The sequence below is a fragment of the Cavia porcellus genome, unplaced genomic scaffold (genome assembly GCF_034190915.1).
Source record: "Cavia porcellus strain 051 isolate PalLab524CR breed Dunkin Hartley unplaced genomic scaffold, mCavPor4.1 scaffold_32, whole genome shotgun sequence".
In the NCBI taxonomy this organism is placed as follows: Eukaryota; Metazoa; Chordata; class Mammalia; order Rodentia; family Caviidae; genus Cavia; species Cavia porcellus.
The window spans coordinates 14020289-14038020 of record NW_026947515.1 but is presented as its reverse complement, the minus strand read 5'-3'; the positions used below and the strand labels follow the sequence as shown (position 1 = coordinate 14038020).

The 17732-nt window shown below is 38.2% G+C and overlaps 1 protein-coding gene across 14 annotated transcripts in view; it reads left to right on the top strand.

The window, feature by feature from the left end:
- Cep112 (centrosomal protein 112) overlaps positions 1–17732 on the top strand; it is a 607347-nt gene that overhangs the window by 525268 nt on the left and 64347 nt on the right. For 13 of the 14 annotated variants that reach the window (XM_063241684.1, XM_063241681.1, XM_063241685.1 and 10 more), the window contains 3 exons: positions 8344–8445; positions 11643–11707; positions 12606–13031. In XM_063241684.1, the coding sequence (XP_063097754.1) occupies positions 8344–8445; positions 11643–11707; positions 12606–12609 (171 nt within the window). In that variant the 3' untranslated portion in view covers positions 12610–13031. Of the gene's footprint in view, positions 1–8343; positions 8446–11642; positions 11708–12605; positions 13032–17732 lie in introns of those variants that run through there. The other variant, XR_010045020.1, reaches the window with a different exon arrangement.

The following is a 17732-nucleotide window of genomic DNA, read 5'->3' as shown; positions in this document are numbered from 1 at the left end:
AATATTTAAATGGAGTTATAAGTATTGTACATATAACAGGTACTTTTAAAGATCGTCTTACTCAGGAAATGTAATTCAAGACTATGGGTGCTCTATCACTAATCATCACAGATTTCCTGTCATTGGTACTGCTATCACTTTTATTACTACCTTTTATTATTACTGGTGTCATTTATATGAAGAATTTAACCTTACAGTAGCCTGATCAGGATTAATATACAAGGAGCATTTGTATCAACTATCTCTACCACTTTCTTTTCATGATTTTGAAACTATTCAATTCTGTCCATCTGTCTAGTACTTGAAACCAGTTGTCCTCTAATAAAGAGAATGTTAAGTATAAAATATAAATAATTAAATTAAAAAGCAACCAAAGGGATAGCGACGATCAAAGAGCACCTTTGTCACACAGCATCCTGTTGTCTGTGATCTGGAGGACACCAGATGCGAAGTGTAAGCTGGAGTCTAGAGAGGATGAACAATGAGCGTGCACCAAGTAGCTAAGCCACAGTCTCCGGAGTATTTGAAAACGAAGGGAAACTGGGTATGGTAGCACATGCCCATCTTCCTGTCCTCTCATACTCCAGAGGCAGGAGATCCCTGCAAGGGTGAGGCCAGCCTGGGCTACAAAATGAATTCAAGGCAGCCTGAACTACATATGGAGAGGTTGTCTTCCAAAAAGGAAAGAAGAGGAGAGGAGAAAAGGAAAAGGAAGGAGAAAACTGAGGAAGAGGAGATGGGCCCTCACAGCAAATTAAATGATAGACTTGGTTAAAGGGTTTTGAAGACAACAAAGCCAAATCATAGCTGTGGCCTAACCCCAGTTTACTCCCTCACCTCAACACTCAGAAAATAGCTAGTTTCATTCAAGAATAAGTTGTAATTTTTTTAAGAAAAAGAAACCAGCATAAGAACTTTGTTAGATTAAAACAAAAAGAAGGAATGTAAACAAGAAACAAGTAAAGAACATATATCAAATGGAAAATTACTCAAGAGATGGGGAGGATTTAGACAAATTGTACTTCTTTATAACAAACAGTTTTCTGTGTCAAAGCATTTATAGCACACACAGAGATACACATTATGGAAATGGTAGGAGAGAAAAAATAAAAATAATTAAAAAAGAGGTATGTGTTAAAAGATGATATCAGCGGAAATGAAAACTAGGAAGATAGCAGACAAAATCAGAAAATTACAAAGATTAAAACCATATTAAATGAAAAATATTTAAAAATCATATCTGAAACATCCAAGAAAATGTAGAATCAGACTGGAGGAAATCACATACAATAAAATGAGTATTTTTAATAGAGAAGTTAAAGCAAAAGTAATAGAGGAAAATATTTATGAAAGACTCTCAATGAGTAGTCAACATAAGCAAAAATCTATATATATGAAGATGAGACCAGACTAAAAGTACATATTAAAAATAATACAATACAAATAATTCTAGCAGAGGTAACTTCTGTTCAAACATCTGAATCTAAAAAATAGAAAGGAAATGGATACAGAATAATTAATACCAAAATATTTCCTACTTAAGTTACTGACTCAAGGAAAAAGAAAATCAAACATTCAAAATAGAAAATAGTCACCCTTGCCTCAGACTTTATAACAGTGTGGAATACCAGCAAACACTGGCAAAACGTCTCCAAAGTTTTGAGAGAAAGGAAGTGGAATTGATGCACCTTTGTACCCAACTAAATCATCTTTCAAGGATAAAGGCAGCAGGCAGACGTAACAGACAAGGGTGGAGGAAACAGAGCGTGAACAAATCCTTTTAAAAGAGCAGGAGATCAATATTTCAGACTCACTGGTGAGTGATATGGAAAAAATAATTAATATTGTCGTATATAGTGTGTAGACCCATGAAAAATGTTGCCCTAGTGGTCTGGCTTGTACAGCATGTTTATTACTTTGCATTTATTACTTATTTGAGTTGGCTAACATATAACTATTGAAAGTAAGTCAAAGAAGAGAAGTGAGAAAATCATCAAAGCCTTCACATCAGTAGAAGATAGCAGTTCTCATTAATCCCTTTTTCCCTCTGATATATATCACAACATAGTATATCTCGAGAAAGCACTCTGCCAAAAATTGAAAATATAGCTTCTAGAATAGTTTTGTATGTAGTAAAATGGGTTCTTTCTTAATTCAGCTTAGTATAAAAAAAGCTTGGACTTAAAGACCAGTAATCTTACATTATTTTCAGCAAATCCACAGACATGGGCAGCTGAACGCCACTGGACACACTGTGGTAGTACTGCTCCTTTTTCCCAAGTGTTTCTCATGAATTTTACTGATGAGCTTTACTACTCAATGAAGTCACACTCCTACAACAGATTTTTTTTAATTTTTCAAATTTTCATTAGGACAAGCTTGCAATACCTCATCTTGGGAAGCTGGAGCATGGATGTAGATAACACAACTTAATTTGCTTTTCTTCCACTTCTCTTCTGTGCCTTTCTTCCTTCCTTCTTCTCTTGGCCCCCTTCCCTTTTGCAAAAGATCTGTCTTCCTATTTCCTATTATCTGTCTTTTTATTTTGCTCTTTATTTATATAATCATGCAGTATTAAGTTTATGTGTAATTCATTTCATTTAATACTATGATTTAGGGCTGGAGATTTAGCTAAGTGGTATAAGTACCTGCCTGGCAAGTGTGAGGTCATGAGTTTGATCCCTGGCACCAAAAAAAATATGATTTGAAGATTCCTTAATTTTCTACAGATGCCTCAAGTTTATCTTTCTTTATGGAAGAGTAGTACTCCACTGTGTATAAATCCCAGATTTTCTGAGCCAGGCGTGTTGCCTGTAATCCCAGCAGGCAGAAGGCTGAGGCAGGAGGATCACTGGAAATTTGTGACCAACCTGAGCTACAAAGTAAACTCAAGACCACCCTGAACTGCATAGTGAGACCTTGTCTCAATAAATACATAATACATATATATATATGCACGCATACATGCATACATACAATTTTTCTTTATCCTTTCTTCTGTTGATAGACATATAGGCTGCTTCCAAGATCTTACTATCATGAAGTAAATATATATAAATGTGGAGATGTGTGTGTGTGTGTGTGTGTGTGTGTGTGTGTGTGTATTACTCTAATACAGTATCTGTATCTTTAACATGTTTGGGAAAATACGTAGAAGGGCAATGATTGAGTCAAATGTAATTTTTGTATTTAGTTTCCTGAGGAATATCTATACTGATTGTACTAGTTTACATTCCTACCAACAATAGAGAAGGGTTTATTTTGCACCATAGCTTCACCAGCATATGTTATTATTTGATTTCTTAATGATAGCTATTCTTTTTGCCGTTATTTTAATTTGCATTTGTCTAATGATCAGAGGTGAATTTATTGGACATTTGTGCTTTTTCTTCTGAGAAATGTCTATATCAGTTGCTCATTTTTTTAATGGGGCTGTTATTTTAGAGAGTTAATGTGTGTGTGTGTGTGTGTGTGTGTGTGTGTGTGTTCTTTATAAATTCTAGATATTAGCCTTCTGTCTGAGGAGTAGCTGGCAAACGTTTTTTTTTTTTCCCCCATTCTTCAGGAATGGAAGAAAAAAACTTCACTCTGTTCATTGTTCCTTTTGTTGTGCAGAAGCTTTTTTAATTTGATATGATCCCATTTGTTGATTACTGGTGTTCTTTATCATGTAAGTGGGGTTCTGTTAAAAGGTTCTTGCTATGCCTGTATCTTCAAGAGTTTTGTCTACTTTCTAGCATATTGCTTCTGTTACAATTTTTTTTTTTTTTTTTTTTGGTACTGGAGATCGAACTTACGACCTTGAGCTTGCCAAGCAGGCACTTATGCCGCTAAGCTAAATCCCTGGCCCTTGGTTTTAATTTAGTACGGGGTGAGAGATTTAAGTCTAGATTCAGTCTTCTGCATGTGGGTAACTAGTTTTCCCAGCACTATTTATTAAAGAGACTTTCTTTCCTCCAGCATATGGTTTTGGCCTCTTTAGCAAATATAACGTAGCTGAACGTGCCTGAAGTTTTTTCCTCTGCCCTGTTTTCTGTTCCATTGACCTCTTTGACTATTTTTGTGCCAATACTATGGTGTTTTTTTTATCATTATAGCTTTGCAATATAACTTGAAATCTGGAATTATGATGCTTCCTGCTTTGCTCTTGTTGGCCAGGATCATTTTTGCTATTCTTCTTTTTGCTAGTTTCTTCTGGTTCTATATGAGTTTTGAGATTGTTTTCTCTAGTTCTGTTGGGAATGCTAACAGTATTTTTGTTGGGATTACATCAAAATGATATATCAGTTTTAGAAGTATGGCCATATGACAATACAGATATTCCTTGTCTAATTTCCTACCGTTCAACAACTGAATTTACATCTCGGGCACAGTTTGGACTTAAAACCCATTGCTTGGACTTATGAATTGTCTTTTTTTTTTTATTCTGCACATCTCATTTATAGAACCTCAGTGTGTTTTTTGCTGTTTTTGTTGCCTTGTTTTCTCATGTTTCTATTGTTTCTTTGTTTTGTTTTGTTTTGTTTTGTTTTGTTTGCTAGGGGATGAAGATTAAAATGGAAAGACTTTGTTGCTAGTATGGATATCTTTTTAGTGTTTGCTTTCCAGTGATGCTATTTGGACATGGCTTACTATAGGATTCGCTTCTGTCCCAAGATCTGACCACCTTCATTAATTTGCGGAGGGGAGGGTACAGTGAAATCAACCTACACCCAGTTCTCTGACTACAAACTGCAGTAATGATGAATACAAAAAGAGAAACCATATATCAGCATATAGTAAACACCAAAATAACAACAACTATGCCACAACTGGCAATAGCAACAAAATCAGCAATAGTGATAGAGTCAAAGTACAAATCCTGGATATTGACACACCATAAGAACCAATAAAACCTGCCAGCCTACCACCCTTAACAATAAAAAGTGATGTGCAATAATAATACAGATGCAAAGACAAATCTAATGTTGACATACAGTAAATATTTACTAAATACAAGAACTACACACTATTAACAATAGAAAAAGATTCAACAGTGATAACATAGTCGACTAAATACAATGGTACCTATATTCATGAATTTAATTTGTTCTGTGATTCTGCGAAAGATCGGTGTGTTCAGACAAGAAAGATGACCCGGTCATGTTCATCATCTAACAGAGTTCACAAATAGAAGCAAAATTTTACCCCGTGCTTCAGTTTGCAGATTGAATTGTTCTGAAACACAAGTGTTCATGAGCCGAGGTACCACTGTATTGTATCTAAAGGTTAATAATGGAGTGGAAAGAGGGAAGTGAAAGGAGTGAATGAAGTACAATTTGAAAAATAAAGAAAAATGAGAAGAGATAAAAGATCCAATTAAAGAGTAAAAGAAAATTAACAGATTTGGATGAAAGGAACAAAGATGAAATAAAAAAGAAAAGGAAAAGGAAAAAAACCAACCCATACCCCAAAAGTAGAAAACCACTGAAAGGAAAGAGAAATAAGTCAAAAAAATTTCTCTAAGCTAAGCATGAAGCTTGCTGTTATAATCCCAGCACTCAAAAAGCTGAGGCAGGAAGATTGCTGAGACCAGGCTGGCCTACAGGTGAGTTCAAGGCCAGCTGCACTGCATAGCGAAACCTTCTCTCAAAAAAAAAAACCCATATTCTATGTCCAAATGAGTAATTTCTCTCCAGGGTCTGCAGTGTTAGAATCCACCAGGTATGGGAGAGGGACTGTGAGTTGCTCCTAAGTCTTCTTTTGTTTTCACACTCATGCTTTTGTGTATGAATGCTGAGTTCTGCTGCACCTCTCCTGCTAGGTGGGGTCCGCAATGGTGTCGCCAGGGCCCTATTCACTCTAACCGCTCCTTTTCCATGTCCTCTCTACGCTAGGTCACTGTTTTCTCTACCTCGCTTTATAGCCTGTAAGCTTATGAGGTACCCCTTGATAAGATTCTGGCACGTCCAAAAGATGAGAAGTATGAAATAAAAGAGGCCTTTATTCTGAGAATGCAGAGAGAGAAAAACAAACCCCCCCCCACCACCACTGAAGTCTGGCTTTCTCTCTGGCAGATGCGTGGTGTGGGGCCATACATGTAGCTTAGGTTTGGGGTGGTGCCTAAGGGGCATTAGGGATGCACAGGTAGCCCATTGGTATTCATTTCGCCACAGGTAAATTCTTAGGGGTGGAGAACATAGAGCCCCCTGGTTCCGCCCCCCTGCTTTTCACTAGCTACAGTGTCCCAAATGGGGCAAAATCCTTTCACCCCTCTGTTCTAGGGTCTCCAGTGCCTGTTCATCCCAGGCAGGGAATTGTCAGAGCAGAGGCATATCCCTGATCACGTTGGCATAAGGAAAAAACGATCAGACTGAGCTCTGGGCTGCATGTAGTCAGTGAGGCAGGAAGAAAGGATCAAGCAGTCAACTGGACTGAATACCAGCATTTTCAGGCCCAGTTCCCTTCCAAAGACCACATGCTACTGACTTCTTTCTCACCAGAGAGTGGGACCCCTGTGTCCTTCCCAGCAGGAGTGTAAACTCATGGGGTCTATGTCTGTCCCACACTTTCTCTTCCACTGTCTCTCTCATCTGTCTCCACCCAGTCACTATGGTAGGGTAATCTCAGAACCCTGGGAGTGTAGTTGTTCTGTGGCTTCTGATGTCTGGAGCAGCTTAGTCTCAAACAATTAGTCTTTCCAGACTGACTCCTGATTAAACATAGCAACTGCTGCATTTGGTTTCTAACTGTAAGCTGCCATACAGAAGGTGTTGCTTACAGAGTAAACCTTAATCTGTTTTTGCAGTAAGGCTTTTCTCAGGACTAACACTGCCCACCTGTCTGTTTCTTCTCACCGGGGTTGTTGAACCCTTCTTGTACTAATGGAGACAGGTCCCTTTTCTAAGGAACCAAGGTCAGCATTCCAGCCTACGTCATTATTTCCTTTGTGTTATTTTCAGCTTCTCTCTAAGTTTTTAGTTTTTCTGACAGCTCTTTTGTTATGGTTTGTGTTTAGATGTTCCCCTAGAGCCTCACGGGGTCACATGGGCTTTTTCAGAGGTAGCTGAATCTAGAGTGTGTGATGCTGGGATTAAGGGTGGGTGCTTACTAAATCAGTCCACTGATGGTTTGGCACCTTCCTAATTCAGTAGACTGTTAAGCTCTCTTGTTGCTTTTGCTGTTTTCTACCACCAGGAACTATTGACCCTCTACCGTGTGCTCCCTTCCTTGGGGCCAGTTGATTATGGACTGAAACCTCTACAAACTATGAACCAAATAACACTTTCCCCTTTTAACTTTGCATGTTGGGTATTTTTTCTCAGCAGTGAGAGAACTGAGACATTTTCCTTGATGATTTCTTTTTTTCTTTACTAAGTTGTTTTCCCAGGCATTTTGATGCCAGGTTCTAGAGAAGCTGTGCTTTGCTGTAGGTCTTTAGTTCACCATTTTTAAATTCTCCACAACAGTTTTTTAAAGTAATTAACTCGGTCACATCGTAGATTAGAAGAAAAAGAAATGCCAGAAATAACTGTAGAAAGACACTACTTTATGCACACTCATATGTACACCTTCGTCTTATTCCTGCTTCTTCTTTAGAAGAAAAGTAAAACTTTTAGGCTTTACTTCTACCGCTCACTTTCCTTATTAGGTTTTAGAAAGGTGAACCAAATGAGCCAATAACCTATACTTAGCCAGGCAGTAACCATCAACTAGCTGAGCATGGGCCTGATTATATTCTAGAGCAGAAGGAAACCTGGGAGCCAGGGAAGCTGCCTGTGATCAGAACGTGCTACTGGTCTACCAGTGTTGAGGAGGCTCTGACACAGCTTTGAGATTTGTCTTCACTGTACTCTTCATAATCATATAACTCAGGGCTGGTGATATAGCTCAGCAACACAAGAACCTGCCTGACAAGTGCAAGGTCCTGAGTTCAATTCCTGGTACCAAACAATAATAATGACATAGCTCAAATTGAGCACTCAGATACCTGCTAATATTTTAATCAAACCAAAGAAGTTTTGCAAGTGGTCCCGAAATCATGGTTTATTATGGTTTTGGGTCATATTCTGATCAAGGGCGAGCTACAGGATTAACATGAATAATAGACATGAATAGACAGCAAAGAGTGCACATTTTACTTAGATGCTGAAATTATGTCAATGACCATTAGGAAGAAAAAGTTTTGTTATAGAGACGTCCCACTCCAGAGTCACAAGGACAAGCTGGGTGGCTTTTTCAGTTCTGACTATGTGTAACAAGCTTATATTTGTGATGAATAGATGTTATTCTTGGAATTTCTAAATTCAAAACAATCATTGCTGTGGTAAAAGAAATAAGATGACTTTCACTTTTTCCCATTAGATAACTTCTGTACGGCAAGAATATGAAACAAAATTCAAAGGGTTGATGCCAGCATCTCTAAGACAAGAACTTGAAGACACGATTTCCTCCCTGAAATCGCAGGTAATTACTAGAACTAAAGCATTTTCAAGGGTTTCGGTCATGTACATACCCTGAAGAGAAACTTACATGTAAATTTGACTCCACATTGTTCCCAGAAATCAGTGTGATACTGTAACATAACTCACCACACATAATGAGTTGCTTTGTTTTAATTAATTTTCTTACTAGTTTAGAATTCATTGTCTCCATAAGATTTTCTTAAAAGCTCCCAGAAATTAAAAAGTTCATTCTTTATTCATTTACATTCTGTATTCCAATACACCATTTTTTCCTGGTGGCAGGGCCAAAATACCACTACTCAGGGCTGGTGTGCAGAAAAACAAAAGCATCGTTAAGTTTGAAATATTTTATTCTGGTATATTTCATATGGTTCTTAGAAAATGTATTTTAAGTTCAAGGTAAAATAACAATAAGGCAAACAATTAAGTTAAATATTTCTAAAATTGATAAGCAATGAACTTGATTTAACCTTTGATGCTTATGTGAAAGGTTTCTATATACTTCTGAAGGTGTGAACGTTTTATGTGTTGCTAGTCTAATGAATTTTTTAACTCTAACTTGAGAAATACTTCACATAGTTTCATTTCCAATACACCTAAAATTTTTAGGCATGCTTTTTCCTGGAAAAGTTCCATGAAGGAAAGAATTTCTGCACTTCATGTGCCAAGAACAGCGCCTGGCATATAGAACATATTCAGTAAATTTATTTACAAATAATATGAATGATATAGTCTGGTGATATTCACCTCATCTGTTTTTTAAGATGTAAGATGAAACAGCTATTTCTTTTAAACTCTCTTCAATAGAAGTCTCTTATCTGAACATGAATCTTCATTACAGGGTATCTCTGTATGTGATTCTGGCCACAAACTAAGTTGGACAAGAATTGAATTAAATTCAATGGTTAGGTTCAGTGTTGACCTGATGGGAAAATCTGATTTGGTTAGTGACCAGAATTGTGGAAATAATTAAGTTTGTGAGCCAAGGTATGATTATGTTTCAGTCTTTCTGCTACTGTTCACTGCCGCTTCTGTGGGCTACTAGCAAATTTTGCAGTGCTTGTTCCTGCATAAAACTAAGTGCTGGAGGAGAGCATTGACACAGACAGTTAAGCAATCTCTATTTACATAGAAGCACTCCTCAAAGTGTGGTTTACCCATTAACTTTGTAGCAGACCTTCCACAGGATCAGCTGGGCAGGACTTGGCACCTTCAGAGGAGGAATTTTTTTGTTTTGTTTTTTGGAGATGGGGGAAGGGATCTGATACCCACCTGCAGGGCTTCTGTTATCATCCATATTATTTGGCTGTAATAAAAACCACTTCAGCCTCCTAAAGCTGAATGTTGACCTAGAAAGCAAATGCTGCCAGCTGCATTTGGGCCTCAAAATTGGCAGCTGCATGGAGGAGTTGCAAGCCATATAGTGAGCAAATTTAGTTTGAAAGCACAGGTGCCTGTGTTTTTCAAAAATTGTTGAAATTCCAATTGCAATATCATGTGGGGGAGGGAACTTGCATCAGTGTAATCCTTGCATCTGTCAAAATTATCAGTTGTCTTATGGGTCATTTGAGCAATTGGGTAAAATTAAGAACAGGCTGATATTACAAATAAGCAAATCCAAGGGGACCACTTTGATATGCACCCATTTGGGAAGACTGTGCTTTCTTTTTCAAGCACATTTTTTAGTTCTGCCAGCTGTACGCTTTCATAACTAGGCTTCAGAATCAGCCGTTGCCATGGTTTCATTTCAGCCCAACGAGGCAAGAGTAAACAATTCCAAAGGATCAAATACTACTGACTCTTGATTATATTAAGCTATAGTGTAAGTTATTCCAAAACTGGTTTTATTTGATTGTGTAAGGTGCTTTTGAATCTTTGCCTGCTATAGGTATCTTTAATCATACAGAAATTTATGCTTCAAAATAATCAATATATCATAAAGATCTGACTTAAGAGAATATGCTAGGCTATCCAGTTTCCTCCATCTTTTGGACTCCCATCCTCATTACCTTGGGAAGCACAGTAGCTGTCATTAACCCCTTTTCGCAGATGGGGCATTGAGAGCTGAAGTATTTTCTTAAAGCCTTAGAGGCCAAGCCAGGAATTGAACCCAAGTTGGTCTAACTCCAGGCTAAGCTTAGGCTCTTTCTACTACAAAATACAAAATGTCCCTCAATCTCAGGGAATCCCCAGGATGGATTGAGGTTTCCAGAAAGCAGTAATTTTCTTTTCACTCATTCATTCATTCAACAGCTAGTGAATGCCAGCCACATGCCCAATGCTGTAAAAGAAACAGGGATACAAAGATTTAAAAAACAGTAACAATAAGTGTCCTCCTTGCCCCAGAAGAGTTCTCAGGTTCGGAGGAGAGACATGAAAACAGCAGCACAGCAATGTGAGGAGTGCCAGCAATAGATAACAGGAATACAGAAGAGGAAACCACTGGGACTGAGAAGACATGAGCGACTGGGAAAGCTGGAAAGGTTCCATAGAAGGAGTACATTTGAGTAGGAGACAAAAACGAGACAAAAAACAATCCCATTCATTTTTCCTAGGCATGGTGGTGCATAACGGTAATCCCAGCATTCAGTCAGACTGAAAACCTTGCAGTGATCCTGAAACGAGAGGATCACTGTAAGTTCGAGGCCAGCCTGGGTTAGTTACATAGTGAGTTCCAGGCCATCCTGAACTACATAGCAAGATCCTATTTCAAAAATCCAAAAGAAAGAATTATTTTCCCGAAGATTGTTTGCTTGGTGTAGATAAGATTTAATCCCTCGTAGGCATATATGATAAAATTTTGATATGACATCCATTTCAACCCCTAATTTCTCCAGAACTATAATATTCCAAAGAGAGAAAAGGACAACAGTGTGAAAGACGTGGTGTATGAGGTGGTTCCAGCAGGGAAGGTACAGGGAGCAAGGAAGCCACAAAGATAGGAAGAGGCCCAATCAAAGTGTCTCTTCTGGTAAAGAGTTTGAAGTTTATTCTGTAGCTGCCAGTGGATTCTCAGTTGGAATAGCACGTGACCAAATTAAAACACACACACACACACACACACCACTGACACTCAGCAAATCTTGGGAGTTTTATCTAGGGAAAGAACTGTCTGAATCTAATATTCTGTTGTACCATACAGGCAGTACTGACATTTGAGCCACTTTCACCTTTTCTCATACAAGGTCTCTTTTCTAGGTTAACTTTCTGCAAAAGAGAGCAACCATCCTCCAAGAAGAGCTGATGACATACCAGGGCAGAAGGTATAGCACATGAGGCCCTCTGATTACTGTGTATTGTTTGCATTTAGGAGTCTCCTCACTTGATCTTGGTCTTTACTATACTTACACTTAATAGCAGTTTTTTAAAAAGATGTAGTTTCACTGATTAACCTTTCTTTAAGAAGTCATTCATCTGTTAATCAAGGGCTTAATCAGTCCCATCGAAGAAGATGAGAGGGTCTGCAGGGCATGGTGAATTCAGGCCTCACCTGGGCAGTTGCCAAGACATCCTCTTGAAACTCAGCTGCAGGGTAAAGGACACACCAGCTCCCTTTAAGAGTGTGAGATGATAAACCAGGTGTGGTGACCCACAACCTATAATCCCAGCCCTTGAAGGGGGGAGTTCCAGGCCAACTGAGCTACGTGGACAGAGTCTGTCTCAAAAAGAAAAAGGAAAGAATATGAGATGATGCAGTTCTTGCTGTGATGGTTCACATCTTCAAAGTCCCCTGGTGCTGTTATCTAGACCAGAACAAGCTAGCAGCTCAGTGATGTCCACGTGTTCACAGAGATCGAGTGTCCCCAGAGTACCCTCCTCGTGGATGTCAGAGCCATTTTTAGTGAAAGATTCCCCAGGATGTTACTAATGGAAATGGAGTTTACCTACTCAGTCAGACTAACAACCTGGCTTAATTTAGTGCAGTGAAGGACAGAACCATTTACTGGGCACTGAATTAAAAGAAAGAGCTCATGAATCATTCACTTTTCAAGAGTCAGTTTGTCTGTTTATAGATAAGATTTGATCCCTTATATACATAAGTGATAGAATTTTGATGTCACATAACCTTTTTAACTGCTGACTTCTCCAAAACTGTAACATATTTTATAACTGACAGGCCTGTTAAGTCCAAAGGTCATAACCAAGGTTTCTGGCTTTCAGGTAACTGCATGAGAGAATTTGATGGGTGCAACCATCCAGACTACCTGAGGACTTCTTCCAGCAGGTTTGAAGAGTTGGATATTGTAAAGTGAAGTATGAGATCAGTGGCAGTTTTAAATACTTATATGTAATTAAGATCATAAAAACATGCATCATTTACATGAGATGTCTGCCTAAGTTATTTTTTTAGCATCTCTTTATTTCTGACTTCCATATTTGTGTGCCTTTGAGTATGTTCTGAGAATTGGTTATACTGGACAAAGAAGTGATTTCTTATGGTATGTCTTGTTACTGCTTTGCATAAAATTTTACCTTTGGGTATGATCGAAATCACGTTTATAGTATCATATCAAAATTTTATACCTGTTTACATTGTTTTTATGTTTGTGTTCATATTTCATTAAAATATTATTTTATACTTGTGAATTTTCTTTCTACTTTTTATCATCTCATTTGCTCAAATAAATGTAATATATCTAAAGTATTTTTCTCTAGCAAATACTGACAATCTCAAATTGTGCTATAGAGAAAAATACCTTATAATTAGTACGTGAAGTTGGTGTTTAAAGTAAAAATCATTGGGTCATCTGTGATCAGTGCAAGTCCTTGTCATGTTGGTTTATGGCCTGATCCTCGAAGTCCAGAGGCAGCATAGTGGAAGAAGTGTACGAAGGGGTCCTGGCTTTATTGTTATGTTCTTGATCTCTTTTGTTGTGGTGGTCATTTTAATGTTGATCGAAGATCTTAAGAAAGCCACATGGTATAAGGTCATGTTATGAGGACACAGCACATTGGCAAGGGATCTCAGTTGCACTTTAGTTATCTGTTGCTATGAGGGCACCTTCTCTTTGAGGGAATGTGGTCTTGGGCCCATGCATGGATAGTAAAGCCAAGTACCTCTCCCTGCCACGCTGACAAGCAGTTGGAAGCTAATTGGCCAGCCCTGATTTGCTAAGGACATTTCTTTTTTCTTTTTTTTTTGTCAGTACTGGAGATCGAACTCACGACCGCCTCCTTGCAAGGCAGGTTCTTATGCCGCTGAGCTAAATCCCCAGCTGCTAAGGACATTTCGAATTGCAGTGAAATCTTCTTGAGTGCACTATGGTACATGTCATGGACCCTTTGAGATACTCTAAAAATCCAGCCATGGGACTCATCTGACTTACTGTAAAAGGCTAGGACAAAAAGTTATTTACACTTTTTCAAACTTCTTTTCTCTTTCCCACGCGCTTGTCTGTTGTTTGCTGCTCAGGGATTAATTACCCTTTTTGGTCTGTGACTGAGACACTGAGATGATGAGGAAGTGTATTTGACAGGTTTTCCAGCCACTTGCAAAGCTAAACAAGGCTGTGTGGTAGCCTTCAGGAGGAAGCTGGCATTCTTGCATTAAGTTATCTCTATGGGGCCAGCACTGCCTTGGTCACATCCAGACTTGGATTTCCTCTGATTTATCTCACACATATAATGTTATTGCACTGGCTTCAAGAATATTCAGGGGAAGCAAAATTGTAGCAGATATTATGAAAGCCACCTGATACTAAATGAGGGCAGTTGTTACTCAGATTGTGATTTAATGTCCAGAAGAGAAGGTTATGGCTATATGAATAATGTGAAATATTTCTATGCAATCTATAAAACTCAGCAGATTTCATTAATAAGATTATTAATTGCTTGAAATGAAAATCCTTTGTGAATTGTATTGTATTTTGGAATTGGAACTCTCACTCAAAATATTTGTTTTCTGTGAGTAAATATCAGTCGGTGTTTTGGAAAGTTACCTGCTATTCTTTCTTTTCATTATTTCAAGGATTATGAAATTACAAAGACTGGCCAACCTTTGACTTTACCCTGATCCTGTTTCCCTTCTGAAATGTGTCATATATCTAGGAATAAGGTGAATGAAACTTTAGGTCATTCTGATTGGATATGATAGGAATGGGTACTTGACATTTATGTTTTTGTGAACATTGTCTGATAAAGGAATAGAAAGAAAAAATGCATTGATGTGTTTGAAATTCCTTACTGAGTTGAGTACTGAGTATATAAATGGCTACTGGGAGAAAAAGCCAGTGCTTGGCAAATAAATTATAAACATTGTGCCTTATTATAAAATCATCTAAGATTTTATTTTTTATTTTATCCTGTGGAGATCAATTGTTCATCACAAGTACCTAACTTAGTTACATCTCCACTTGTGACTATTGGCTGCTGTGCCTGAGTCATCCATTTGTGCTTTTTGTATTTCAACATGTAATTGTCAATAGGTGGCAGCTGATAAAGCATTTGGACCAATTGAGCAGATGGAAAGCTGTGGGATCACAGTGTTGTTGATATGTGTTATGATCTGGTTATTCTCCTGGGGTCAAGGAAGAGCACAGTTCACAGAAAAGTTAGCTAGTCAGTCGCCAGCTCATGTCACAGTTTTGTGTCAGTCCACCATTTCTGCATCACCACACAGTGAGACCTTTCAGAGCATCTGACCTTTGATTTGGAAATCTCCACCCTCAAGAGTGAACTCCACAGTCCTAAGTGGACTCCCAAGATAGAGGCAACAGAGCCTGGATACACTTGCTTCAAGGACTGTGGCTCAGGGAAACAGCTCTCATTCAAACCTCACCTGTAATGTCACCGGATAACAGAGATTGCTTCAGAAAGGGGCATATACTTAGGGTGGTAAGCAACCTCATTAAAGAAGTCTGCAAAGAAAAGTGCAAAAGAAGGAACTGGGAGTTTGAATTAACAATTAACAGCTCCTTCATTGAAGTACATCACCATCCCGAAAAGGCAGTGGCATTTTAGCTTTCTGTCTAAGAGTAAAAAGGAAAGGTAAAACATCAAAAATGGTGGGAGAAAAGTTTCTGAACACAAGGTCATTTTAATTCATAGTTTCCTTAAAAGAACTATCTCTTCTGAGCTTTCATATTTTGTTCAGAAAGGTCGTCTCTTTTAAGCCTTGTCATTAAAGACGGTTTGCTCTTTAAAGTGAATTATCAAAGGGTATAGAAATTGCAAGTTACTGAAACTAAAATACATGATCAATTTTAAGTCTGCTAACTAAAGCCTACTTAAATTTGGATGTGCTTTTGTCCTGGCAGCCCCTTTGATAAAATCAGAAAAAGATACATGGTTGGTCAATTCAAAGAAGGGAAAGAAGATAATTAGATAAAACTTTTTTTTAAAACTGCTATAGTGATTCTTAGCTTTGGAGGCCTGATTAGGAAGCTAATAGTATTTGAAAAGTAAAAATTGAATATCCCACATCTTGATCTGGTTAGTGTTAATATTCTTCCCTGTATTGTTTTAAAAACAGAATGAAACTTCAGATCATTTTACTTCTCACATAGAGAAATTTGTTAGATAAGACTGCAATACTTTCTAAGCTATATCCCTCCTCAATATCTAATTCAGCTGAAAATGTGTCCTAGACATTTCAACTTTATGCACGGATTCCAGCACATGTTTTAGAACCCAAGCCTCTGGATACTTCCCCAGATTTTGCTGTTTTGAGAACTGAAGCTTAATCTAGACTTCAGAGTATTAAATAATCTTACATCCTCTTTGGTAGTCTGCCACTTAAGAGAGGTCTCATGGGATATGGACTTAAACATTCTTATCATTGAGGAGGAAGAGAGCCACCTGATAGGAAGCCTAATATCATAGGCCTGATTAGCTAAAGATGTGCTTACCTCAATGAAACCATTTGGCCCATACCTTTCCCTTCAGCTAGAAAAGGAAACTGTACTTTATAAACCGCCTGTCTATTAGCTGTGCCTCCGTAGGTGAATCCCTTCCCCCTGTTGGGCCTCACTTCCTAATCTATAACATAAAGGTTTACAGCACTAGACCAGTATTTCTCAAGCTGTCAGTGTTTCTCAAACTAGCATTCCATCAAGCCCTGTTCTGTGTGATTTGTCTTGTAGTCTTCAGGTGTTGTATTTAGGAAATGTGACGTGCCATATCCCCTCTTCAAGATTCACATTTACATTACTCCCTCATTCATGTGTTAATAGTTACTGATTGCCAACTAGATAGCAAATTAATCATCCCCAAAATCTAATGATTTAAAAAATCTTTATTATAAAGCAATGAATGTCTTATCATCTCTCTTAGTGCTGATAGCAGAACTGGGCTCACATTGGTCTCAAACAGAGCAGTCAGGTGTCTGCTGCAGTGGCAATCATGGGAAACAAAGGCTCGCACACACAGTGGCTTACTCACGTTGGGCAGCTCACACTGCCTGTTGGCTGGAACCTGGCAGCTGTGAGGAGCTCTCCAGAACTAGCCCAGCAAGAGGCCAGACCTGGAAGCCATCAGCCCTATCAGGCCTAAGCCCGGAAAGTGGCACAGCAATTTTGCTTTCGTGTTCTGTCAAAGACAGTGCCTGGGTCATGCATAGTGGCACATGGCTATAATCCAAGCATTCTTGGAGGCTGAGAAAGGAGGATTGCAAGTTTGAGCACAGCATGGACAACTTAGCAATTTAGTAAGACTTTGTCTCAAAATAAAAATTAAAAGAAAAAATAGCCTGTCCAGGATCAAAAAGTAAAACAATATAGGTCCCAGCAAAGTCAAAGAATCTTTGGCCGTCTTTAATCTACCCCACATTTGGTAGAGAAGCATATAGCACTTCAGCCTGGAATATCCTAAGATGGTTTGACATTTGGATTTTTTTTTATTTTGGGGGGTGGCCCACATATTTTGTTATACAGAGTTCTATGAAGTATTTGTGGAGAAGCCCCATCCTAAGTGATTACTAAAAAGCTCCTTCCTGTTGAAATAATCTGTAAATCTATGTCATATTTCTGTAATCACAGGTTAAATTGGGCTGTTAGAAATATTTCTTGGGGTGGGCAAGGATTTAGCTCAGTGGCTCAGGCATTTGCCTGCTAAGTGCAAGATTGTAAATTCAATCCTGGTACTAAAAAACAAAAAAAAGAAAGAAAGAAAAGAAAAACAAAGAAATACTTCTTAGGAAGCCCTGAGTTACAAATATTCAGTAAGTTTGTGTCTTCCTCTGTGATTCTTTTGAAAGATAGTAGCAACCACAGTTGAATGGGGTTTTATTCAGCTCCTCTCTGTTTGGGGCCTGTTACGCACTGTTTATTATAATTATCTTAGCAAGTGTAT